General features: G+C 55.4%; 1 protein-coding gene across 1 annotated transcript in view; it reads right to left on the bottom strand.

Moving 5' to 3' along the window:
• Positions 1-462: 462 nt before the first annotated feature.
• ZNF423 (zinc finger protein 423) overlaps positions 463-27496 on the bottom strand; it is a 330711-nt gene continuing 303677 nt past the window's right edge. Inside the window, exon 8 of the mRNA XM_045989431.1 lies at positions 463-1159. Coding sequence (XP_045845387.1) covers positions 1130-1159 — 30 coding nt within the window. The 3' untranslated portion in view covers positions 463-1129. The remainder of the gene's footprint in view (positions 1160-27496) is intronic.

The following is a 27496-nucleotide window of genomic DNA, read 5'->3' as shown; positions in this document are numbered from 1 at the left end:
CCTGGCTCCGCTCTGCAGCTCCCCCAGCCCTGGACCTCACGGGGTGGGGAGTTAACCCCAGTTCCTGTCATATCCTCTTGCCTCAGCCACAACTAGAATCCAACTCCTACCTGACATCCTGGCCAGGTAAGTGTTAACCACTCAACCTTCTGCATCCAGAACGTGGGAAAGCCATCCCCAAGGGGAGAAACAAGGAATCATCATGGATAAGCCCGCTTACCCTGGAGCTTCAGGGTCCCCCATCCACAAATGAAATGATCAGAGCATTTCATCATTAAAGGTTCCTTCTGTTTTGACTTCTGTGGCCACCACCCACCTGATCCAGACTGGGTGTGTTAGGCTACCATGTGTCCTCTTTCCCAAGGGAGGCTGGGCCTGTCCTGTACAGGTCCCCACCCTATGGGTGACGACAGCCCCCCACAGAGCCCCAGGCTGGGGAGGAGAGAACCAGGCAGCCGATGCTAATCGCATGGATTCCCTTTATTGAACTGTACTAGTAACCGCAGTCAGATTAAGTCACATTTAAAAGCAGACCATCCAGTTGCACTGAAACCGATTATATTCATTACATAGTTTTAATCACTGTCCGGTGAACTGGCAAATCCAATCAAAGCATTAGTCTTTAATTAAAAAATTAAAAGGAAATATTCAGACAATAGCCAAGCAATCACATCACGATGCACGATTACCTAGAATTGCAATTAAAAAGTAGTTAACCGAAGGGGGGGGTGGGAGGGAAGAAAAACAAGAAAGAAAAAAAAAAGAAGCAAAGGAAAAAAAATCACACTAATCCTTTTTTAAAAACTATCAATATAATACATGAAGGAACAAAGGACAATAGCCTCAAAAAGCGGGTTTCTCTAACTCTAGAAATGTAGTCTTCGGCGGAAACTCTAAAAGCACACTAGCTGTAGCAGGACAATAAAAAATACTGAGCATGGAATACTTTTAATCTCTCCCATTAATATTCATTTCCAGCTGCTTATAATAGCAGCGCCTCATGGCCAAATCATTAGAGTTTTACATCTGGGTTGCAAATGACACTTTGATTGGATGTAATGTTCAAATGGCCCTCCCCACGGCGTCTCCGGCAAGCCTTCTGCGGAGAGGTGTCCTGTCGAGCGGTCCCTCACTGTGCGTGCTGGCTCATCGTGTGGTTCTGCAAAGGCGAAGAAAGGAGACACGCATGAGGGCAGAAGAATGGAGAGCAGGCCCGTCCCCTCCCACTCGGTGCATTTACGCCGGGAGCCACAGAAAAGCATCTCGATTATTACAACACAAAATGCAACCAGGAAAAAGCGCTCGGGGGACAGAGCTGCCAAGACGCCACGTTGATCTGGGGTTCGGGGATGGGTTCCTGTTGCCACCAACCTGGGCTCTCTAGAAAATGTGTTTTTGAAGACCGTTCAGGTCTTATCACGGGGACTGGCTATTGGGAAGGCAAGGGGGACATGCCGGGAGGTGGGCGAGGGGAGGGGAGGGTGGCAGGAATTAAAAACATCCTTGCTCACCTCTCGCGTCCCCCTTTCGCTCTGATGATTAGGAGGAAATTATATCTGATCGCCTGCAGGCTCTCCCCAGACCCCCCTCGCGGTCCTTCCCGGGAGGTGCTCTGAGCCTCGTGGAGGAGACAGCAGATGTGCGATGCAGCTCTCCGGCCAAGAAACACCCGAGCGGCACAGACGTGCGGAGGCAGTGGGCGGCAGCGGGGGCCTGCGGCCGAGGACGGGTGACCCAGCGGGGAGGGCGCTGAAGGTGGCGGACTGCCAGTCCGGTCACGTGACCGTGCTCCGGCCAGAGGACAGTGTGGTTCCTCCTGAATCCACCCGGGCAGCCGGGGCCCAGGTGGGACCGCCCTGGCCAAGCACTTCCCTCTCACCACAGCCCACGGCATCTCTTCCCTCGTGCCAGCCCGAGCAGGCTGATCTGTTTTTAGATGAGCCAGTGGCCTGGGGCTGGGGGTGGGATTTGGCCTCCAAGAGTGATTCTGTTTCTTTTCAGTGGTCCCTGTTCTAAATCTGGACCCGTCTCATCAAAGCCTCAGGTAACATCCAGCCTCCTGCCACCTGGACAAAGGAAGCAAAATCCACCCAGGGTAGAGGAGCCCTGCTTGGAAGCAGCACAGAACCTCCCGTCATGAGGAGTGAGGTCCCCGGGGTGTTCTGGCCGTCCCCCCAATACCCTGGGCGCCCCAGCTGGGGCAGTGACCCCTCCGGGGCTGGGAGCTGCCAGCCTGCAGCTCTGCCCATGACCACCAGAGGTCAGACGTGGCGCTGTGTCTCTCTCCTGGGCTCTCAGAGGATGCCCAATGCCCGTGGCTTTGCGGTGGTGGGGGGAGACAGGAGCCTCCCCCACTCCGTGGCCCAGGGCCCCGATGGCAGCTTCTTCCCACTGTGGGCACTGCTGCCGCCTCCGTGGTGATGTCACCACCCCCTGCGGCAAGCTCATCACCCTGTCCCCACATAGCAGATGCCTGCTGATGCCTGCAGCACAGACAGCCAACCACCGCTGTCCCGTTTCCTTGGGCTCCTGGGTACAAGCCCCCACAGCTGAGGCTTGGCCAGCACATGCGCTGTGTGCTATTAGAGGGACATCTCTTTCAATCCCCACAATAGCCTTACAAGGTAGGCCACGGGAAGATGAAGAAATGAGGCTCAGAGAGGCTGGATTCTGGTTCAAGGTCATCCAGCTGGGAACCAGGTGGGGCAGAACCAGGCAATCCAAGAATCCAAGAAAGCCAGGGCCTCAGGTGAGAAGGCAGGCTTCCCAGCACCCAGCAACTCATGGGCATCCCAGTCCACAGATCATCCACACTCCACACCGGGCATGAGGACAAACTCTGCCAGCGTGGCCTGGCACCTCGGTGGGGGTGCCATGGACCCAGAGGCACAAGGCAGGTCGTCTGAGGCCACAGATGGGATGCGGCAGTTTCCATGGGAACACCCACCCTCCAGCCGAGGCACCTCTCCCTGCACTTGCGCGAGCAGAGGCAGCCAGGCCTGTGGGGAGCCAGACCCACCCTGCAGCCAAGCATCCACCTAACTTCCAAGCCTTGGGTGAGTCAGTTCTCACCTCCTCTCACCTCCCTCCCAATGAGCCACGCCTGAAGTCCAAGGGGCCTCCCCGTCCCTAGCCATCCCTCCCTGCAGCCCCTCGAGGCATGTCCGACCCCCCTCCCACACATCTATGTGCCTCCCAAGTGCAAGATGAGCGTCCTCTGCTGCGAGGCAGACAGGAGGACATCACCTCCTTTCTCAGCCCCACAGCGCTTGGCCCCAGGCTAGGCCCACGATTCCCTGCGGTGACATGGCAGGCACAGCTGCCCGGGAATGACTGGGGGTCTCACTCTCCCACCCTGCCAACAGCCGGTCAATTAACAGTGCCACATGGCCGGCGCTCTCTGAGTGTGGTCAGGTCCGTCTTCATGCAAGGGGGAATGGGGAGGAAGGAGGTTAGGAGGATAAACATGTACAGTTCTTTTTCTGTCCTCAAATGATGGTTCCTGGCACCACATAGACACCCGGTAAATATTTTTTAGTGAATCAATGGAAGGGTAAATAAACGACTCTGTGTACGGGTAGGCTGTGGGGCAAGGGGAGCGGATGTTCTGAGCGGAAGGCCCAGCACAAAGGTATGGAGGCTCGGATGAGCCGGCAAAGGCAGGCCCCCATGGGATGATCTCAGCAGGGGTCACATGGCAGACTGGGAGGGGGTTCGACCCGGCCGGCAGAGGCTCTGGGTGCCCCTGAGTGTGGACCGTTCCCCAAGCAGCAGAAGGCCAGAGATGACATTTGATCTCCAAAAAACCTTCAAGGACCAACCACCACCAATGTGGGTAAAGGCAGGGGGTGATCCAGGGATCTCTGGATAATGAAACAGCCTCTTGCCAGGACACCAAGAACAGGGCCCGTATAACACGCGGTTCACACTGGCTCTTCCACGGGCTGCTGGCACAGAAACCCAGGAGGCAGGAACCTATGCTTAGGACCACTGGTCAGGAAAATAGGAGAATAAACGCCACTTCTCTGGTGGAAACCACAGCGGGCCTTTCTTCTCACGGAGCAGCAGGTAGCTCTTCAGTTAGACTCAAGAAAGAACCTCCCCGAAGAGAGCTCTGAGACAGAAGGCTAAAACTTCCTTCCCTGAAGTTCTACAAGAACAAAAGCCCAGGATGTCACAGCAGATGGGGATGTCGAAGCTTGATGCCCCGAGGGGCCCGGGCACGAGGCTGCATTCAGCACTGCGTTATTAACTACCTGCTGGATGCCCTGCTCTGGGCCGGGCACAGTGAGGGGTAGGGGAGGACTCCGGCTGGGCCCGCCCCCTCAAGGGGCCTGATGGGAGGGGAGGGCAGGGGGAACACAAGACACACGGACACCCAAACGTGTGTGCAGGATTAGTGGTGCAGATGGCAGCTCAGCGAGAGAGAAGGGTGTGTGCCACCCAGTAAGCGTGCGTGTGGCAGGGAGCGCTGAGGAGGCCAGGTGTTCAGTGGGGGGCCTGCCTCAGCTCCTCCACAGGCCAGAGCGCGTGGCAGGGACCCGTCACCAGGACTCACCCATCACCCCACGCACCTGTGCGCCGAGCGGCTCCTGGCAGAGCCCCCGCCAATCAGCATAGTTGAATAAAGCCGGAGACCCGCAGCCCGGAACTGCGGCTGGAGGGACGGGGGGCTTCGTCGACCCGTCTTCAAGAGCCCTGTCCACCCGCACGGCTCTCACAAGGGCATTTGGCTTAATGTCTAGTTCTCTATTTGTGCCTGTGCTATATTTAGCCCCTTCGGAGAAGGAAGAAAATCGTTTTTTAAAGATACTACCAACCCTGCAGATAAACACTTCCCAGCACCATAAAGGCCGGGGGTGGGGTGGGGGTGGGAGCCAGGAAGGACTGGAAGGCGCCCAGAGGGGAGGTCTGGCATCCGCAAGGGCCTCTCTGCCTGCCAGGGAGACGCAGGTGTGGGCCGAGAAGCAGGTGAGAAAAATAAAACGGGGGGGGGGGAGGGAGGGGGGGGGACAAAGGGGGGTGGGCACTGGTTTGTGGCTGAGCTGCACCCACTCAACAGAGTGCACACGGCTCTTGTGGAGAGAGGTTGCCGCTAGGACCTGTTTTGGGGCTTAGTCCTGGCGTGCTGGGCCACCTGCCCCTGGGACACAAGTTAGTGATGGGCAGGGGGGTGGGGAGGTCAGGGGTCCTGTGGAGACCTCTCTCTGTGCAAGTTGTCAGCAGAGCGCTCAAGCCAAGGAGCCCTTTGTGGCAGGTCTGCATTCATTCACATGACCGTTCATTCATTCAACAAACCTTCACTGCATCCCTGCTGGGTGACAGCCACCATGCTTGTCGCTGGGCATGCAGCAGCAACGTGACCCCGATCTAGAGCCCAAGCCAGGCGTGTGCTGGGCACAGAGGAAACACGCAAGGAGCAGGGAGCCTGGCGCTGGACCTTCCTTCCCGAATCACAGCCGCACGCTTGAAAGGGCCTGCCGGAGGTTCTGGCCTGGTCCCACTCTTCACTCAAACCAGGACCATCCCTGGCTCAACCCAGTCTGTGCCTTGACTCATCACGTGCCCACGTGCACACCAGGGAGTCCCTCCCTCGTCCCCTACAGGGCTTTCTTCTCAAGGTCCTGGCTCTGTGTGCCGTCCCTTGATCCGGGACCCTGCTTGCTCTCCCTTTGACACCACCCACCACAGTGTCAAGGAGAGGAGACCAGAGGTGCTGGCACCTGTCTGCCTGGCAGGTATGGCCTGTGAAGCAACAGGAGGCTTCTCTGCACACGCCAAGAGGCACAGACCCAGACTGGAGAGGGGGCTGCCTGCACTGCACACCCCTCGTGGATAACACACTTAGCTGCCCCTCCTGGGCTCCAGCTCCTTTAAGGACAAAATGCCCATAAAGTCCCTAGCACCGCCCCTGGCCCTGAGACTGGTCACCACTGCCTGGGGTGATCACAGGGAGGCAGCAAGCCTCAGCGGGCTGGGACGCTTGGAGTCCTGGGTGTGAATCCCCACTCCGCCGCTGAACAGCCACGGGGCCTTGAGCAAATGCCTTCCCCTCTGGGGGCTGGGGGAAGGGGTGGTAATCACAGATCCTTCTTCCTCAGAGGCCCTGAGGGCTCAGGAAATAGTGTGTATGGACTCCTCCCGGCCTGGCCAAGAGAAAGTGCTCCATAAATGGTGTCCCCGAGAGTCTTCCTGAGCAGACGGGGAGCTCTGTGAGGGAAGGGCTGTTTGTCCCCTCCCTGGGTCCGGGACCCCGTTGGCACCACACATGGTTCTGGGCTTGCAGTGGGAGCTGCACAGAGGTCTGATGCTCTGAGCACTGCGCCTTTTACCAGCTACTCCTCCAAGGGCCAGCGAGATCTCAGGAGTGCTCCCGATGTTATCGCCTCCCCACAAGCCCCGGTCCACAGCCTCAGTACCCACAAGGCACTGTTCTCCCTGCCCCCCCAGGGGACAGAGTCGGGTATCCCGCGAGGAGGGGAGGCACGTGGAGACTCTGTGGGGAAGGGAGGTACACACTCACCCATGGGTTCACCCACGCATTCACCTCCTCCTTCCACGCCTGTTCACTGAGTCCCCAGAGGCAGGCCCCGGGTGGGCACTGGCACGCAAAGTTCGCGGCTCCAGCCCTCTCTGTAGAGGAGCTCACAGTTCCAAGGGGAGACCCTCACTCTCCAGGGGCACCAGAGGAGGGCTGGTCCCAGGGCTTGGCCCTTGCATCCCTGGCAAGTTAAGGATGCAGGAACACTTAGCCCCCCACCGCCCGGAACGTCCCACCCGTCTTCCTCTGCAGAACCCACCTGGCTTCACCTTGACCCCACATCACCTCCCTCTGGTTCAAGGTGGGGAAGGAGGCTGCGGCCAATGCCCCTTCTCCCCACTGCCCACCACTAGGCCACTCCCGGGTGGGCTGCAGCCATGGCAGCTCTCGCGAGGCCGGCTTTACAAAGAGCTGCCTCCAGGAGCAGGGACCACGTCCAAGAACCCGCCTTAACCACAGGAAGATGTTCCCTCTGCTTCTAGGGGAAAAGGTAGACACTCAGGCTAAATGCAGCCACATCCCAGCTAAGCGCAATTCTGTTGTTTGACCATTTAACAGACACGGAGCCTGGCTCCGTGTAATGCAGTGGCCATCAGACAGGGAGAGAATAATAAAATAATAAAATCCTGGCCATGTACACGCTCCTGGCCATAGGAAGGGTGACATTTTATAAAAAGGGACTATGGAGAGAGGACTTTTGACTGGCAGGTGTTTAAGGAAGAAGCTGGCCTTCCAGCTGCCCGTGGAGGATGGCTTGGTTTAGGGTGTGCCCTGCAGGGTCTGTGTGTGTGTGTGTGTGTGTGTGTGTGTGTACGCACATGTGCGTGCACATGAGCACAGAGAAAGTTCTCCAAGGAGGATAACCCCCCCCACCGACACAGCGAATGGCATGGAGGTGTCAATGACACTGAAAATGATCAGAGCTACCATTTCTCCTGTGCTCACTGTGCACCAGGCACTATTCTCAGCCCTTAATTACACCAACTCACCGAAACCCCACAACCACTCCAGGAGTGAAGTACGATGATTATCCCCATTTTACAGATGAGAAAAGTGAGGCAGGCCAGTGCAGAGTGTTGGGGTCCTGCAGCGGCTGACGGCTGCACCAGGTCCGCACCCATGCAGCCTGTGTGTAGAGCACACTCTTACCCACGGCGCCGTTCTGCTTGTGAAATGCGGAGAGCACAGCATATGCTGAGGGAACAATGAATAATTCAGCTTGGCAGAAGCACAGGGTATGTGCCATGGAGACAAGCCTGGAAAGGAAGGTGGGGGCCTTATTGATGAGACTCCGTGATGTGAGACGCGGCAGCTCGCCCTTAAATCTGGGCCACGGGGAGCCATCGAAGGTATTTGAGCTGTGGAGTTACACGAAAGGCAAGGAACGGGGAGACGCTCACACCTCCAGCCAAAAAGTTGTACCAGCAGGGTCTTCATGCTCCCCACCTCCCTCGGCTCCCTTCCTGAGTTCCGCCTCCCTTTTGCCCCCAACACTCAAGTTATACATTTCCCTTTGGGGAGGGTACAGACGCAGGCAGCCCTGCTTCCCTCTCGGCTGTGTATCACCTGGGCAGCCCCTCTCTGCTAGTGAGCACTTATTTTTAGAAGCGTTTGACAATCGTCCAAAGGTCTAAGACGAACAGATGGCCTGTCTTAAAGGCTCGTATGTTCGCTAGTTTGCACTTCTGACAAACGGTAAGCGCACTCAAGAGCACGCCATAAACAGCACTGAATGAATACTCAGAACACAATTTAGCTAATGCACGTCATTAAAATTAGGAGTGAGTGATGGCCAAGGTTTCCTCTAAATGCCTGCCCGGTGATACAGCCACTCCCTTGGGGCCGAGGCGATGACGTGTATGCACCCTGTGTCCCCCCCACAGTTCCCCCCCCCCCCTCCAGCAAGCCAGCATGGACACAGACGGCATGGAAATCTGGGCCGTGTGGAGTGACACCTCTCCTTGGCATCGGGGTCCTGGGTGATGCTAGTCACCCACCGGCCCGGGACACAGCCCTGGAATGTTCTCGGAGTCAAAAGCAACTCCTTCCACGCTCTGGGATGTGCGCAAGGCTTCCCCAGTCCTGTCTCCCAGACAGCGAGACAGGCTGTCGTCTGCCACTCTCGAGCAGCGGGAAGTGAGCGTCGCACCCGCTTAGCCGGGAAAGTCTGTCTCTCGGGTGAGAGCCTCCATTCATCCGGATCTCCTGGCCTGCAGGGAGATTCCAACTTCCAGGGTTGGCTTTGGGGGGATTCGCTGCTTTCTTGCAGAACCGAGAGCAGGAGCAGACTCAGGACACTTGGAGTCCCCTGGGGGCACATGGAGGACCCAGACTGCCTCTGACGGAGGTGTCTCCAGAGGGGATGACCACTGGGTTTCTGGGGCCCCTCTCCAACACCTCTCTCGCCAGTGCCCTGCGGCACCCAGGACACAAAAGACCCCAGCAGGTGGCCTGGCCAAACGACCTGTTCCATGAATGCAAAAACATCTTCCTTCGAGGGAAATTGAGAGAAAAGTTGTCGTGGGGAAAAAAAAAAAAAAAAAGCCCAAAGAATTCCCAAAGGGGCCGGTTTTGTACGGCTGTGCTTTGGAAATAAAAGCCACCCGAGAATTGATAATAAGGAGGGAACCTGCAGCCTTCCAGTGGGAGCCCAGGCCATAAACAGGCTCCTATTCGGAGTCACCGAACAAGAAAGGGAAATGAATACTACCCGTCTGGAGGGACAGTGGACCCCCCCGGGGCGGGGGCACACTTCCGAATACAAATGTGCCCGGTCGCTTTCTGGGTGGACAGCATCACAGGCCAGCAAACGGGCGACCTCAGGTAGCGGCCACATGAAAGAGAGTGGGAATTTTGTGGCCGCTGAGAGCTTTGCCCCACCTGGGCAACAGAGGCACCCTGACCGTCACCGAGTCCTGCATTAATTTGCTGCCACCCTTGCCATTTCTTCAAAGGGAGGCAGGGGTCCCCAGTGGCCAGGCCCCTCTAGGTCTGGGTGCCTAGCACACTTGGGACTCAAGGATTCTGGCCGTGGTGTGCGAGGTGACCGTAAGCCCCGGTCTCGGGTTCTCAGTTCCTTCCCGGTGGAGACACCTCCTGTGTCACTGGAAGGTCCATTCCAACCACATCAGCCAAGCGCCTGCTCAGAACCAGGCCCCTGGGGTATAGTTCATCTCAAATATGAATTCCGGTATGGCCTCAAAGAGCCCGAGTCAGACCCCTTAAAGATATGATTGCAGCCTGAGGCAGCGGGGCAGGAATCCAGGGCGTGCACCACCTCGGAGCCTGAGGAGAGATCAACCCGACATCCCGAGATCCACTGAAATGGCCCCTGGGCCAGAGAGGGGTCTTTCCCCTCCACAGCGCACCTGTGAATCAAAGACCACACACAGAACAGTCTGGGAAGACTGAGGCATCCCATCGTGGAGACACTAAGCTCACAGCAAAGGCAGCCGTATGGAAAAAGAGCAGGTGACAGGGCTCGGTGGGCAGGGCTCCTCCGACGGTGTGCGGCCAGTCCTGACAGAGGCCTCCCCCTCAGGGGGCCGCGCTGTCCGTCCGCCCTGCAAGCCAGTGTGGCCCAGGCTGGTGGCAAGGCAGTAAGGCGTGGTGGGGACTGTGTCATCCCGCGAACCCAAGCCTTGTTGGAAAGGGGCAGGCGTCCTCATATCCAGTCTAGAAAACTAGATTAAAATAGATTTTTAAATTTATTTTTATATTTTATAAATATATATATTAATTATAAATAATTTATATTTATAAATATATAATTTATAAATTATAAATATTATATACAAATATATATTTTTATATCTATCCATCTATCTAAAAATAGATAGATAGACAGATGTATCTCCTGGGTGGCTCAGTTGGTGAAATGTCCGACTCTTGATTTTGGCTCAGATCACGGTCTCAGGGTCACGGGATCAAGGCCTGAGTTGGGCTCCGCGCTGAGCCTGGAGTCAGCTTGAGGTTCTCTCTCTCCCTCTGCCCCATCCCCTCCTTCTTTAAAACAAAAATATATAATGTCTCGATGTTTAAAGCACAATGCAGACCAATCAACAAATGTTTGCAGGTTGAGTCTGCCCAAAGGCTGCCAGCTTATGGCCTCTGGTATTTTGTGAGGCCCGCAAGATGCCCCAAACACCTCCCAGCACAGCGACCAGGCTAACACCCATCGCAGGCGTTGGAGGTAGGGGCAGTCATCACACAGACCACCGTGTCGGGTCCTCACCCCAGGGATAGGTCTGAGGGTCTTGCACGGTTACATTCTGAAGAAGAGGAAGGAGAGTAGACGATGAAGTTGAGGCCACCCTGCCCAGCATGTCCTGGGTGGGTCCCCGGCACGCAGCTGAATGCTCCCCGGTGAGCCAGGTGTGAGCGAGCCAGGGAACTCTCCCTCCCCAGAGCCACACAGGAGCCCTCAAAATGGTGAGCTCAGAGAGGGACCAGGGAGCCCTCCCTCAAGCACGCCGAGAGGCCAGGCCAAGTGCCTCCCTGCCCACTGAAGGGTCTAGATAATTATCCCCTCATGCCTTCCTTTCTCCCAAAGAACTGAGGAAGCCTCCCACCCTTCACCCACAGGCCATATCTCAGCCATTGCGGGGGGACTGCCCCTTGGGGAGCTTGTGAATGCCACATGGTACACAGAAGCCCCTCTTACTTCCCACACTTGCACACACACAGTCACACACACTCACTCCCTCACAGATAGCCCACGACCACATGTACACACATGCACACACTCACGGATAACTCGCAATCACACACACGTATACAATGCACACACACGCACACACTCGTGGATATCCCAGGTACAGACTCCCTCGCTCATGGATACCCCACAATCACATGTTCACACACACTAACGGATACCCCACAAACCCAGATGCATAACTGTACACACACACACTCACAGACAACACACACAGACCTTATACTGACAACGTGCTACAAAGTGGTTCAGGGTTGGTTGTTATTTTTGGCGTTGTCTCTCTCATCGGTGTGCAGCGGGCCTGTCCGCACTCACACCGTCACCAGGACCCCTCCAGAAACCCCCAACTGCCCATGACACGGGTTCCCTCCAGGGCTCCCTCTCCCTGGTTGTGGGAGCTGAGAAACTAAATTCCCCTGAGAGGCAAAGCCTGGTTCTCTCCTCAAGGGGCAGGGATGGGGGGGAGTTCTATTCAATCCCCTAGAGGGTCCCCACCACACCCAGAACCCTGGACCAAGGCCACAGCCCTGCCAGAGCTCCCCAGACCTCCTTCTTCCAGCTCCCCACATGCTCCAGACACTTCCTCAGCCTCTCGTGGACATTCTTGCTGCCCGGCATGCCCCCCCATCTGATCTCCATCCCCTCAGAAAGGCCTTCCCACTTACTCAACAAGGGGCCCCCCATCACGGCGCAGCTCCCCATCTGCACGGCTGTCCTAGCAATTTCCTCCACCTGCAAGGTCCCGGCTATGTCTCCCGGCCGTGGTAATGCCCTCGCCAGGCAGGCTGTGCGCGGCAGGCAGAGACCCCATCTCTCAGTTCTCTGCCGATGCCCGCACGTCGGCTCAGAGCCTGCGCTTGCAAACGCCGCGAGCATTTCTGAGATAACAGCCAGCAAGCAACGGTGGCGAAGCAAAGCCTCCCCTGACAGGGTCAGGGAGAGAAGAAGAAACAGAGCTGCCCCCTCCTCCGCGTCCCTTGCCCCGCCCTGCCCAGGGCAGGTTACGCTTTTTTCTTAAAAGCCGGGAGATCCTTTGAAGACATTATGCTAAGTGCACCGAGCCAGTCACAGAAGGACTAATACTGTATAATTCCACTTCTGTGAGGTTCCTAGAGTAGTCAAATCCAGAGAGACAGAAAGTAGACTGGTGGTTTCCAGGAGCTGAGGGGAAGGGGGAGTTAAGTGTTCAGTGGGGACAGAGTCGCAGTTCTGCACAACACTTTCCTGGATGGTGGGGACAGCTGCCTAAGGGTGCAAATGGACTTAGAGCCACTGACGTGTTTGCTTGAAATGCTTTCGATTGCAAATTTTTCCTTCTGTGTGTTTTACCACAATTAAAAAAAAACAAAACTGACTGGGATCCTACAGGCTTGGTGGGCAGGTGGGCAGGAGAGAGGTCACACTCTAAAGAGACAGCCAAGGTGCCCAGGGCCGATCCTCAGTGTTTCCCCCACAGCTCTGGCTGGAGGCTTGGAAGTCGGAAGTTGTACAGACCGTAGTAGTGAGACGCAGCCTGTGGGGGCCTCGGCTGGACGGAGAGGGCTGGAAGCTATGGCAGCATCTAGGGGACACATCGCCTGCCAAGCTGGCTGGAAGTGGTTGCCTTTTCTGCCTCCGTGCTGTACCAGGCTTCCCCTGTAGTCACTGAGTCCATGTAGTGGTCAATGCACGGCTTCCAGGGCCCGGCTGCATTAGGACGGAGGGCCTCAGAAGACTGCACAGTGGGGCTCTTGCCCCTGAGCACAGGGGTCTGAGGCCTCCCCCGAAATCATCTCACGAGGACTGGAGCTCCGACAGCTTTCATACTGTGCTGCCCCGTGCTTGGGAAGATGGGAAGGTGAGCATGAGGCACACCTAAGGGCATTAAATATTTTGCCATGTTGGAAAAAAAAAAAGCGGGGGGAGACAATTGTTCCCTTAAATGGTACTGAAATCTTTCCAGGCCTTTGCAACTTGAAATTTTTATTCATTAAAATTGGATGAGAAAATCCAGCTCTACATATAGTCGTCGTATTTCACAAGCCAAAAATCAGGACAAATAGCCAATAGCTGCGACAGACTACTTGAAAATCAAAGCTGTCCTGGAAAATCTAGGTCACACGGTCACTAATTATACAGAACACATATGTTCGGGTCCCTAAACTAACCCAGTGCTTTTAGGTTTTATAAATGATATTTTAGGACTTTGATCATATCCATTTCTACTTTCCTCTAAATTTTTGCTACAAGGGAAACTTCCCTGCATCATCGAAATTTCTAGAAAATTAACCGCTGGGGATGGAAAGCTGTTCTGGCAGGTATTCTGAGGGTCCCCTCAGAAAACATGGCCCATCACCACCCCCAAAAATGGCTTTCCAGAGCCCACATGGCCCAGCTCCCCTCACTGACGGACCCCCCAGACTGTGTGGCCGTCAGTTCTGAAGGTGGACCTAATTTGCAATGATGAATTGTGTGCATGCCCCAGCGATCAAAACTGCAGCTGAGACCGATTATATTTAATGATTGCGATGGTTCTTGTGGAAACACGTGGGTGTATACCTTTGCCCGCTCGAAGAAGTCCAGCCTGGCACCAAGCAAGGGGCAAATGTGATCCCTGGCTCACAGAATGCAGGGGCTGCCCACTCCTCAGGGGCTGGGCCCACCGAGGGGGCCGAAGAACACGGGGGCCCAGCCCGCCATGTCTCGTCTGCCCTTCTCGTCTGCGCTCCGCTTCCAGACTGTGGGGCCTCCTCACTGCCCACACATCTGCCCCACCAGGACCACATGGGTCTGCTCTCCATACCTTCCCTCCCACCACCAGGCAGAGCTCGCTGGCTTCCGGGAGGCAAATCAAGAATCATCTAGATCATCTATATCCCCAGTCTGTCCCATCCTTCTCCATTCCCTGGAAGTGTGTGTGTGTGTGTGTGTGTGTGTGTGTGTGTGTGTGTGTGTACTCATGTGCAGTTTTAAGGTGGAGGGAGATGTGGGTAGCAGGTAAGCGTGGAATTAAGAGTATATGAGGAAGGGGTCATGAGAACAGTATAGTTCCTGGCACTTTCTTGGTACTCGATACTAATGGATATGTAGCTCGCTGTCTGGCCGGCTGAATGGATGGATGTGATGGATGGATGGGTAGATGATGGATGGATGAGTAGGTGATGGATGGATGGGTAGATGACAGGTGGATGGAAAGACGGACGAAGGGATAGATGAGTAGATGTGTAGCAGATGGATGACTAGTAGGAGAAAGGAGAGCGTGAATATACAAGCAGGTAGGAAGGTAGATAGACTGGTGGAAAGACAATGGGCTTTGAAGTCCAAATCCTACTTTAGTCACTTACTGTATCTGTAACCCTAGGATAAGTCACTTCGCTTCTCTAAGCTCCTGTTTCCTTGAGAAAAGTGGGGTGAATAATGCCTACCTCAGAGTCTTGTCAGGAGCCCCAAATTAGGCAACACATGTAAAGGTTTTCACAACATGTACAATGACATACTGATGTTTAATACTGACCTAATGAATACCAACCATGAGGTTCTGCCATCACTGTCTACTCGAAAGCCCACACTTTCAACGTGGCACCTTCAGAAGGAAGGAGGAGGGAGACTAAGGCAGTGTCCCGGGTCAGGGATGCAGCTGTTGGACTGGACATCCAGGTCTGGCTTCAGAATGGGTGGGTGCATGGAGGTGGGGGGACCAGCCGTTGAGCCACACTTGCCTCCCCTGCTCAGTCACACAAACTATGGGTGGAAAAGACTCCCCATTTTCCCCCGGGGCCCTCTCCTCCCTGCAAGCGTCCTACTTCATCGTCTTTTCCCAGCCTCAGCTTTCTGGTCTGCAAAATGGTGAGAGTAAAGGGCACTTCAAGTGGTTCCAAGTTGTTGAGGCACCAACACGATAGTCTTTGCAAACTGTGACATGTTGCAGGAGAGGCCTGAGACTCAGAGCCCAGGTGGGTAAGGAACCAGGCGGAGCAGACCAGCTGGGGTTGTGCTGAACTGGGGAGCACATCCTTGTGTCTAAAGGGGGCAACGGACGGCTGCCTCACAGAAGTATGGTCCAGGGATTTCTAGGTCTGATTTGCCAAAAAATCAAGAACTCCAGCCAGTTCGTGTGGTGGTCAAGAGGACGGAATCTGGTGCCGGGTGCCTGGGTCCAGCACTGACCAGCTCTGTGGTCTAGGGATATAGTTAGACTCCCTGTGCCTCAGTTTCCTTACATTTATAATAGAGGCATTATGAGAATGAATATCTTGAATGTTTAAAAGTGCTAAGAACACTGTCTGATGCTCAATAAGCACTATATGTGGGGCGACTGGGTGGCTCAGTGGGCTAAAGCCTCTGCCTTTGGCTCAGGTCATGATCCCAGGGTTCTGGGATCGAGCCCTGAGTCAGGATCTCTGCTCAGCGGGAAGCCTGCTTCCTCCTCTCTGCCTGCCTCTCTGCCTACTTGTGATCTCTACTTGTGATCTCTCTCTCTCTCTCTGTCAAATAAATAAACAAATAAATAAATCTTAAAAAAAATAAGCACTATATGTTAGCCCCTATAATTATACGAAATCTCCATTTTGAAACACAGATCACCATTTAAAGAGTCCAATATCCCTGGTCACACAGGGTGTAAATTTTCACCCTCCACGTGGCAAAAATGTTCATTGTTACTATGATAATAACTTTTCCTTGTGTGTCTCTCCTCCCCGCGACATGAGAGGAGACTGGCAAGGGCGCCTTCTCCATCACTCTGGAGCACCTGACCCTCCGGAAGGAGTCACCACACGCCTCCAGCACCCCCTGGGAGCCCCAGTCCCTGCCCCAGACAATTTCAGCATCTTATGTCCCCCTCACCTTCTCCCATACCTTCTATCGATGCCATATTTTATCCCAGACCCAAAGAATATAAGAAGCTCCCACATTTGATGTATGAGGGGGAACAAAAGAAATGACCAGTTAAACTGTAACTCACGTGAGCTATTCCTGTTCACGAGATGTTACAATGAGGAGCTGTGTATCAGGGCAACGTGGAAACACCTAACAATATACTGAGCTCCTACTCAGTGCTCACACTGGGCCAGTGGTTCTTCCTACATCTCTTCACCTCTCCCCATTGTCCCCATTTTACTGACGAAGCAACTGAGTCAAGAAAAGAGAAGCAGCTTGATACATCCTGCGACTGGTGAGAGGTGGTACTTGGATCTGTACCCAAATGGCCCAGTCTTCAGGCTGCTTCCTCCCCTCTGGCTGTCCCCTGCCCACCCCTCCACCTCCTGGTGTCACCAAACCAAACCTGTCACCCGCCTCTGCCCAGATCCTGGTACACAGGGAATCTCATTGCAACGCTGCACCAGCCCCAGCCCCCCGTGTTTGATTTTGTCTGAACTCCAGCAGCAGAGCGAGTGGGGCCATGTTCATTATTGACACAGCAAAATTAATTTCTGCCATCTCCTCCCTCTCCCCCCCGTGCCCGGCCCCCACCCCTCGCCTCTCCTGTGAGTGCGGACGCACGGCTGCTGACTGGTGCTCCTGAAATGCCAACTTGCATTTCTCATCATTAATTTCTTTCTAAATGTCATTAGTAATTGTTCCTGCTCGACCAAAGAGTGCAATGCAGGCTTCCGCCAAGAGCGCCCAGGTCTCATCTCTCAGCTGGCAGGGGAGAAGCACTGCCCACCCCCCCCCCCCGCCCCCTGGCCCCGCAGCCATGCCAGACCCTGCACCCTTGTGGGAAGCAGCCAGCCTCACTCCCAACAAGTTGGGGAGGCAGACGGCTGCATCAAGAGACAAAGCAGGCCTCGTGCTTCCCGTGAATGGGCTCACCGACAGAAAAAGCCTGCCCACACCATTAGCAGTATGGTTCAGCGCTCGGGCTCTGCAGCCAACCAGGCTGTCCGGGTTCGAGTCCCACCTCTGCCACTGCCCAGCTGTGCCTCAGGCTCCCCCTCTGCAAAATGGGGAGAATGACGGCATGGGTTTCACAGGATTATCCTGAGGATGAATCAGGATAATCGATGCTGAGGGCCCCCCACGGTGCCTGGGGGTTTGTTTCTGTTACTGTTCTCCCCATGCTGGGGTGAGATCCCCTCTTACTAGCTGTGTGGCATGGAGTGAGAGTAAGTCTCCCGCCTGTGACAGTGGGACAGCCACATCACATCAACTCTACCCTAGTGCTACTGTGCGCCTCCCCCATGGGCTGGGCACTATGTTCATGTTTCACCAACACAATGTGGCGCCCCCACGGGGAGCCTCTGGGAGAGACAGCACTGGCCCAAGAGCCAGGAGGCGATGGTCTCAGAAGGGAGGTCACATGCCCAAGGTCACAGTGACAGCAAGAAGCAACTCTGAAATTCGTCCCCACCAGCCCCCAAGGCCTGTGTGTGTCTTTCCTGTCCATCCAGCTGCCTCTTTGTCTAGGGCGGTGGGGGTTGGGGGGGTGGAGGCAGGGCTTTGCACAGTGTCAGCCCCTGGGAGCCTTGGGCCGACCCGGCACCCATTGATTATGTAGTATTATTGTTTCCAAGAAACTGAAGGCATTTGGTCTGGGCTGGGATGGTGCCCGCAAGGGGCTGGGCTCCCGGCACACACAATGGCCGCTGGCTGGAGGCTCCTGGCAGCTCCCCCGTGCCCATCTGTCGCAATGGCATGGTGCCCCTCTTAAGTCGGTTGGCCCCCCGCCCCAGGGCATGAATGACAGGCTCTGATGGGCAGACAGGCAGCCCGAGGCTGATTCCAAGTGCCATCTCTGCCCGGAGCTGGGCCGTGGGGGGAGCCCCCCCAGTCCCCACCTGGGCCTCCACACACTTCATTGCTCAAGCGGACAGAGCCCTGGGCCTCGTGAGGGCATCTGGGCACATTCAGGCAGAGGCTCCTCCAGGGCCTGTTCCTCCCTTCCTCCTCTTGTGGTGACCATAGTAGCCACTGCTTGCCCTGCCTGCCCAGAGTGGGACAGTCCCATGACCTGAAGCTGTGTCACTGTCCTGGGAGGGAAGACCTGCTTGCCCCCAGCACCCGGCCCCCAGCACCCGAGGCATGACCTTGGCTCCTAAGGGATTGAGAGTCCCACTGCCTCGGGCCTCGGGGCTAAGAAAACAGACTTAGGGACGCCTGGGTGGCTCAGTGGGTTAAGCCTCTGCCTTCGACTCAGGTCATGATCTCAGGTCCTGGGATTGAGCCCCACATCAAGCTCTCTGCTCGGTGGGGAGCTTGCTTCCCTCCACTCTCTGCCTGCCTCTCTGCCTGCTTGAGATCTCTGTCAAATAAATAAATAAAATCTCTTAAAAAAAAAAAAAAAGGAACACAGGCTTCGTGTCAGGCCGCCTTGTTCACACCTCTGCAGCTCTAGCAGCTGTGTGACCCTGGGGAGCCTCAGTTTACCCAGCTGTGACATGGAGATCTCAGGCCACGCCTGTGGGGTCAGCATGAGGTCTCCAAACACTACACACGTGAAGGAGGCAGTCAGCCTCCCAGTAAGCACTCAGGACATGCTGTCTCATTTTTACTGTGTTGGGGTGAGTGGCCCAGGCCCAGGCCCTGGGCTCAGGACGACGAGGGGCCCTGTATGACCACTCCTCAGTCTCCTCCAGATGCAAACCCAAAACAGCCACACATGGCCCCTCGGCCGACTCAGCCACCCAGTGGTCACAGAGGTACGAGACGAAGACATTGGTGATACACTTCAGGGTGAGCGGGGATGGCCGTGCCCCCCAGATGGAGAGACCCAGCTAGATGGCATCTGGGGACACAGCGAGGAGGAGGGGAGGCCTGGTTCCCCCAGGCCTCCTGTGAGGTCGCACGGTCATGCAGGTTTCCGGCAGACTATGTGTGATATAGGACACAGCTGGGGGACACGCGCTACATTACACCGTGTTATGTCACAAACATACAAAAAGCATTCATTCCGTGTGTTCTCACCGGCTTACCATCCCTCTCCCTGGAACATTTGAGGGATTTGGGCCTCCGTGCGTCCCCAGCACCTGCACACCTCTGCACAGAGACGGTGCTCAGTGAACACCCATGGGCTCCCCAGAGCACATCCACGCCCAGCGGACTGAATGAGTGAGTGAGCAAAGGTGTGAACCACGGGCACCACAGTTGTGACATTGACGATAAGTGGCTGGGCCTGACTGAACCTCCACCTGGAGCTGGAGGCTCTTTGGGGATCACTGCCTTTGGTCTCCCCGATACCCTCAGGAAGGGGCTGTCATGACCCCCCATTTACCAGGGCCCATTGAACATCAGTGACTTGCTCAAGGTCACTGAGCAAGTCTGCTGCTGGTCCACAGAGCGGGCTGGGCACCGCCACGCTGTGTCGTCCATCACACGGACTAGAATCTGGTCTGTGAAAGGTGCTGGTGTCCTTCTACAAAGCCATCCTAGCCTGGAATGGGCCATGGGTTACCCACAGGAAGCCTTAGATGCTAAGCGCTTTTCACACACAGGCTCTCCACCCTCACACCCCCCTGAGGCAGTGGGTCTCAACCCATTTTACAGACAAGGAAACTGAGGCCACAGAAGGATCTCTGTCTAAGATGGGAATGTCTAAGATGGAAATCATGGAATGGAAATAATCATCTGATGTCTGAGATGGAAAAGAATGGAACAGACTGGGGGCAACTTCAAGGAAGCAACAGGTTCTCAGTCCCTGGAACCATGGCTGGGTGTCATCAGACACCTCCCTGTCACTTCCCCAGGCCGGGCCTGGCCCAACCCAGCCCAGCTCTCCTGGCAGCAGTGGGGTAGCAGGGACAGGGCTGTCTTTAAAGTGGAATGGAGGGAGAGGCTCCCACTCATGGAAAACTCAGCCAAAGAGTCAAATGCTAAGTATGTGCCTAGAGCACTTTTAATTTTTAATTATTATTAGTTATAATTATCTGGCTGGATCTGACGGCAGGAGCGCGCAGGCAAGGAAACTGGCTCCTTGGTTACCCATCTTCTAAGGACGAGGAACTTAAAAATGGGGCCCCTAGAATCTGCAACCCTCCCTCTTTGTCTCCCTTCCTGGTTGTGTTCCTTTCCTTATTTTCCTCCTTTCTAGAAGCTCAAGACATGTGGTAAAACATGTGGGGATAGTTGGATGGATGGCAGAAGGGGGCTTCACTGGCCCCAAATGCATATTTGGGTGGGAAGTCAGGTGTAGACACAGTTATTACAATCTGCACTGGCAAAGGGATCGAGGGGTTAAGCCCAGGGCTAGAGAAACCAAAGGAGGGAAAATCCGGGAGAGCTTCTCGAAGAAGGGACCACTTGAGCTGAGCCCTGAAGCAGGAGAAGAAAGGAAGGGCTTTGGGGCAGAGGGATCAGCAAGAACAGAGCAGCCAGGAAGCACCCACCTCACCAAATCGACCCGATCAATGAAGCAAGACGGTGCTTGCCCCCCGCCAGCCCCACTGTCCTTTTCTCTGGACCTTGGACACCCCAAATCCTTCCATGTCTCTGTGTCTCTGTATTGGCTGTCTCCTCCCCAGAAGGTTCCCAGAAGAGCCCCGAGTTCTTCCCGACACGGGCTCCTTCTCAACCTTCAGGGCTCTGTTGAAATACTAGCCTTCCTTGACTACCCAACCCAATTTTTCATCCTCAACATCCCCTCACCCTTGCCGTGACACACACACACACACACACACACACACACACACACTCTCTCTCTCTCTCACACACACACATTTTCCATCACCAAACAGTGTTTTACTGTCCTCAAAATTCTACAGTCTGAAGTGACCTAGTTCATGTATTTACTGACTTACGCTCATACCTCGCAAAGAATGACAGCTGGGTGAGAACAGGGACCATGTCGACCTGTTCACAGTTGAGCCTGGGGCCCCGGCGATGGCGCCCACCTATAATAGGTAGTCAGTAAATATTCTTAAATGAAAATGGAACGAGGGGAAGGGTCAATCCAAATGTTCTTAAGAGCTCAGAAGGAGGGGTCCCCATGGAGCTCGGGCCACACTCCTGGCTCACAGACACCTCCCCCTGGTTGGGTACCAGGATTCAGCCTGGCAGGGTCCAGCTCACCCCACTGGAAGGGCTCCAGGTTGCTTGTTAGAACACCTAGCTCTGCTTTTAATCAATTGTAATCATTTAGCTGGAAGCGGCATGATTAGGCACACACAAGCAAACAGCGTGAGCTAATCCTTTAAATGCACCCGCTCAACGCAGGGCTGGCCGCTTTGCCGCTGCAGGCCCAGCTCGGGAAGCACTTCCCGCGGCCCCTCACTTTGTCAATAAGGGAGTCTAAATTCCAGGGCACAGGGCCGACCCACCGCTGCCCCCAGCCCAGCCCAGCCCTCTCCCAGAACTCCGAGGAATGCCAGAATGTCCCCCATCGGAGAGACACGTCCTCAGACTCGAGGATTCCTGCGACAGCACCCAGCGAGGCTGCCGTCACAGGGGCAAGTGGCAACACCAGGAAGCTTGTGGTCTTCTGAGGCCCCTGACTCCATGCCCAGACCTAGCCTGTCCTCTGCCCAAGCCTCGCCTGAGCTGAACTCACCCCCTTGCTCGTCACAAGGTTTGCAGGCTCCGGCCCCGAGCTCCAGCCTAGCAAACACTGGGCTCGGGCTTGGCACCGCAGCTCAGGCCCCAGCACGCTTCCGCCTGGGCCCACCCGCGAGCAGGCTCTTTTGCCTCCCCTGTTCCTGCCACTTGTGGTACCTGCTTGGCCCAACTACTAAAATAGTTTCTGGGTCCCCTGACATGAAGGCTTTTTATAGTTCAGCACTGCAGGCCTCATTTAAATCTATTAGCTCATATAAATGGCAATTCATTTCAACTTTGGAGGGTTTCTGTTCGCCTCAGTGGCAGAGACAATTTGGCAATGCAGGTGGCTCTGCCTTTCGCTCGTGACCCCTGGACACACCACTTAAGCTCCTGGAGTCTCGGTTTCCGTACCTGTAAATGAGCATGAGAGGACCTACTTCAGGGGGTTGGGCTGAGACAACCCGTGCAAAATGCTCAGGTCGGAGCGTGGTCCCCAGTAGGGAACCGCCCAGGGCAGGTGACTGTTCGGACTACTTGCTGTCCACCTTCATGGGGGAGCTTGTCCATCCTGTCAGAGGCCAGCCCTGCATGCATTCCCTCAGCGACAACCAAGAACGGGACACTGTGAGCCTCAGGAAGGACAGAAGGACGTGCCATCCTGCCCGGTGTCTGTGGCAGAGAGGTGTCCACAGGGATTCTGAGACAGCTGGGTTGGGCAGCTGAGCCAGCGGCCCCTTCCCTCAGGTCAGCTAACCCCTGGCAAGGGGCCCACAGGGCCCCAGGCCTTCATCTGCTGAGGCCCGAGGCTGGAAACGCAAGGCCAACAGCCCTGACATTTTCGGGGTCTGTGGTTTACAGGGTTGTCTCACAGGCCTCCCACCAAATCGGCATACTGCCCTCCACTGAGCCATGGGCAAGGCCGAGAGAAACGGTGCAGAGGAAAACCCGGGGCCAGAGGCAGCCAAAGGTAAGAAGGAGTCTTGAAGCCCTGGCCTCTGCGGCCTTCCCACCTCTCCTCACCTCTCTGCACACCCAGCTCCTCCCTGAGCCCCAGTGTGGGTGTCCCATGCCCATGTGGCTGGGCGCCCCAGATGGAGGGACTCAGCATCTCACTGTGTTCACACTCAAGCCAGAAATCACGAAATCACAGTAAAGCACTAGTGGAGGGGGGCCCTGCAAAGCCATCAGACCTCATGCTAATCATGTGCTAATAACCACGGTCCCAGTAATGCCAGTACTGCGGGCCTGGGTTTACCTATGGCCCAGTCACCACGCCAAGGGCTCCCGAAACCCAACTATAGGCAGGTACTGCTAATAATCCCATTTTATAGATATGAAAACTCTGGCCTCGAGCTGGTAAGGGAGGAAACCAGCTGCAAACACCAAGCTCACCCGCCCAGTGGGGGTTTGCGGTGTCTACCCCCTGGGCTCCCTTCCCCGACCTGGGCCATAGGTCAGTGGAGCAGGGCCGGACTGCCGACCATCAACCATCGGAACTCAGCCATCAGATTCCCTCTTTAGGCATCTAGAACCCGACACCAGCTTGCTGCCTCTTTGCGGCAGTCACTATTTCCGGGTCGGCCGGGGTGTTCCATGTGGCTGCTTGCGTCACCAAATCCCCACACCAGTCCCCTCTGCTGAAATATCCAGGTGAGTCTGTCGCAGCAGAAATGACGGAAGCCACGGCAGCCTGGGCACCTTTCTCCTGGTAGAGACGAGCCCAGAAAGTCAGGCTGCCAGAGGAGAACACAGTAGGGACCAGGAGGAGGCAGAAGGCAGAGTGTCACCACCTCAAGAAAGGGGCCCTAGATTCTCCAACACCGGAAACACCACTGGTGTTTAAGAAAACATTCTGGAACACCACTGCCTGCTCTTGGTACCAAAAGCCACCCTGTGTGGCGACAACCCCATTCCCTGTCCTGCTTGAGCTAAGCCCAGAGAGCAATGCCTATGCACGCCCTGAGGGTTTGCCCACTGCCGCAAGTCTTGGGGCCTCGGGAAGCAAGCACACAGAGCTTAAAATGCTTGAAGACAGCTGTCCCCACACTACCACAGCAATCTGCCTGCATCGTCTCCCGGTGAATGGTCCCCCCAAAATTCTCTAGGGTCAGGCTGGACCCTCACAGCCTAGCAGGCTGACTGAGCTCCCTGGGCAAACCTGTGTGCGTGGGTGTGTGTGCACGCGCGTGTGCCTGCATGCGTGTACGCGCAGACCTTGCTGATTCTCCCCATCTCCACCCCCATCAGCACCTGGCAATCATTGGTGTTTTCTGTTCCAATAGTCTCGCCTTGTTCTGGTACACCAGGTAAATAGAGCCCTGTAGCATGGAAACTTTCAAATCTGGCTTCATTCTTTTGGCACTCACAGGTTCATCCAAGTGGCTGCGTGTTTACCAGTGGTTGCTTTTTATTGCCAAGGACTGCCCCACGGCAGGAATGTATCACACCTATCTGTCCGTTCCCAGGTAAGGGACAGTTAACAGGCTTCTAGTTGGGGATGGAGATTTTGGTGTGAGTGTGTTTCTTCTTCTCCAGTCCTCCGGAGCAGGAGGACTGCTTAGTCAAATGGCAAGTGTATGTTTAACTTGATAGGAACCCTCGAACTGCTTTGCCTGCTGGCCCCACACTCCAGGCTCCCGCCAGCAGTGTGTAGAGTCCCAGCTCCCCTCCGCACCCTGGATGGAGCTCGGCAGGGCCGGCTCTTTGCTTCTGTTTTGATCGTTCTAGTGGGTGTGTGGTGGGGTTGCACTGTGGTTTTCGTTTGCAATTCCGTAATTATAATCACGTTGAGCGTCCCCATATCCTCAGTAAAGTGCTAAAATGCTTCACTGGTCTTACAGTGGATTTTCCCCTTCATTATTAAGTGGTGAGGGTTTTTTGTGGGTTTTTTTTTTAACATTTCCTGGACACGAGTCCTTCACCGAATAGGTGATTTGCACATATTTTCTTCCTGTCTGTGACTTTTTGTTTTCTTAACAGTGTCTTTCAAAGACCAGATGTCTTATATTTTGATTCAGGGTGGAAATTGGATAATACTTCTTCCTTATTTGGATTCCCAGCACAATGGGGATAAAATCCAAGCTCCTTCGCTGTCCTATAAACCCTGCCATGACTTGGGTGTCCACCTGCCAGCCCTCTCCACACCCTTCCTCTCTACTCGCTGGGCTTCAGCTGCCTTTTGCCTTCTATCATCCCAGCAGCACACCCAGCTGACATGGCCACAGGGCCTTTGCACTCATAGCTCTCCCCTACACACTCTCTCCTTCTAACCAGTCAGGTCTTTGCTCAGATGCCACCTCCTCAGAGAGGCCCTCCCTGACCACACCCACCAAGGATTACCCAACCTCACCCCATCAGCTCTAGCCTATCATCTGGTTTTATTTTCTCTGTGGCGACCACAACAGGACACTGTCTATCAATCCCTCTCGAATGCAGGCCCTGTGGGTGTTTCTCTGTCTCATTCAGCACAGTCTTGTCAGTTCCTAGATCTAGTGCCTGGCAGACAGTGGGCCCTCCGTGTACATACTCTGAACAAATGCATAGAAAAGCTTAGTCCCCTCTCCTGCTCCTAATCACTCTGATATGAACGTGCTCCAGTCTGCCCGAAGTCCTTTAAATCAATGTCAGTCTTTGGGCAGAGCCAGAAGAGCTCAGAATCAGACAGGACATCCCCCTCCCTCATCCTGGCAATAGTGCTCCTGTTAATGTATCCTAAGAAAACATACTTTTTGGAGGTAGACATACCACTGGGACACAGACCAAGCCTGCCAGGGTCAAATCCTATCTCTGTTAACCTCTATAGCCACAGCAGGAATTTCCAGTTCTACAATGAGAAAGACCCTAAGCCCTGTGTCTTAGGACCTCTAAGCTGGAGTCAATTGTGCCAACAAACATTAGTTTCCCTGAGTCTCCCCACGGGACCTCAAGTGACATATAGCCAGGAGAGCCAGTCAAGGCTCTGGCAAGGACCCTACTTCCCACTGCACACAGACCCCCCACAGGTCAACCCTGGAAAATAACACACCTGCCCGCCAGCCCCAGGTTCTACGTAATGATGAGGAAAACTTCAATGCCTGAAAAACCCTCCTCTCTAAAAACCAGAAAATTGCTATTCAAGTTACTTAAGGAAAGCCATTATTTGCCTAGATCTGGTGTTGCTACAACACTTCCCCATTTAAATGGTCTGTAATTAAAATCATTAATTGCAGAAAATAGTCACTCGTTAAGGCTGTAATTTAGCAAGGTTCTCGGCATATGAGGATCTACCGGAAAGGTTGACGGGATGACCCAGGAAACCGCCAGCTCACAGGGACCACGCTGATGTCTGGGACCCTCTGCAGCCCCAGCTGAGGGCAGCCGAAGCAGGTCCACCTTGAAACCACAGCTCCCTGGGCCTCGGCGTCAGGAGGCTGGCCTGTGGGGCAGGGACACCCGGGACGCTCACAAAAGGCAGGGCTGGGGGACTTCCCTGGGAAAAACCTTCAGGCCAACAAGGGGCCGGCACACATCTCCCTCGGTCAGCTGGGAGAGGGGCTGCTAGCGGGCTTAGCTCAGGCTGTGGATCGAGGTGGGGACAGCGGTGGGCCCTGGCCAGTGTCACCATTGCTGGTGGCACTTGGCCGTGGAAGCCCATCTCTGGGTGAGTCTGGATTCATAGAGTTAGGTCCTTAACTCTGTCCCACAGTGTGACAGAATGGAGTCAGCTCTGCCTGCGTGGCCCTGACCCGGGGCCAGGCCCCAGGAAGGGACCCTGACCGTCGGAGGGTGAATCCTCACTGAGCCCTCCAGCAGCCTGTTTGCATTTCCTCTGGGTGACCAACCAGGGCGGGCCTCGTCGCTGGGCTGCTTTACCCCTTCGACCCCAGAAAAGGGACCTTCCACTGCTGCCCCTCAGTGACGTTAGGACTCAGCCCTGCCACTGTGGCCTCGGCCTCAGGGAAGGGCGTGACTTCTGAGAGCCAGGTCAGCACTGGCCTGGGGCGGGGGAGGGGGTGGGGTCAGGTTGGCAGGCCCTGGGGGTCACAGTGTGCACAGTGCTTGGGGGTGTGACTAATGCCAGCTCTCCTTTCCCTCTGGGTACAGGACAGCATTACCTTCCTCCTCCCCTTTAAAACTGGGCACGGCCACATGACTGGATCTGGCCAAGCCACCCTGAGAGAGGGAGATGCGTGTCACTATCCGGAGGAAGCTTCGAGAGCTGGTGTGTGACTCGCCTCCTCCCTCACTGTGTGTGCGTGGAAAGTGGTGTTATCCTCAGTGTATGGTATCGAGGCATGCCTGCGGGGATGTGTGGCATTTCTGGTCCATGTGGCACATGTGGTACTTCTTTTTCGGGTGCGGTGTTATGCTGTGTGAATGGTATTCTGGGTGTGTGTGTGTGTGTGTGTGTGTGTGTGTGTGTGCGCGCGCACACGGTATATCTGGGTGCACATGCGACCAATCCAGGGTTGCAAGAATTTCATGCAAAAGTCAGTAGGCAAGAAGGCAGCTTCACCTGGACACAGAGGAGTCCTGAGAAACCAGTAACAGGTAGGACACCAAGAGGAGTGGCTCCAAGGGCCTGGGGAGGATGATCAACACCGCATCGCCTCACCAGGGCCCTCTCGGCTGCTGCAGGTGCTGCATGGGGATTGGAGGAAGCTGGCCGGGGCCGCTGTGCTGCTCCTGAGTGCCCCATCCGCCTCAGAACCCATGGCAGGCACCCCTTCCTCGGAGCTGGGGCCCAACCCGACTGCTCTCACTTTTCCGGCTTTCCGGGGCGGAGCTGGAGACCCCAAGACCCCAGACCCACT

Source organism: Meles meles, chromosome 19 (genome assembly GCF_922984935.1).
Source record: "Meles meles chromosome 19, mMelMel3.1 paternal haplotype, whole genome shotgun sequence".
Classification (NCBI taxonomy): Eukaryota; Metazoa; Chordata; class Mammalia; order Carnivora; family Mustelidae; genus Meles; species Meles meles.
Note: the sequence above shows the minus strand (reverse complement) of the source record. Positions and strands in the feature narration are given on the sequence as shown.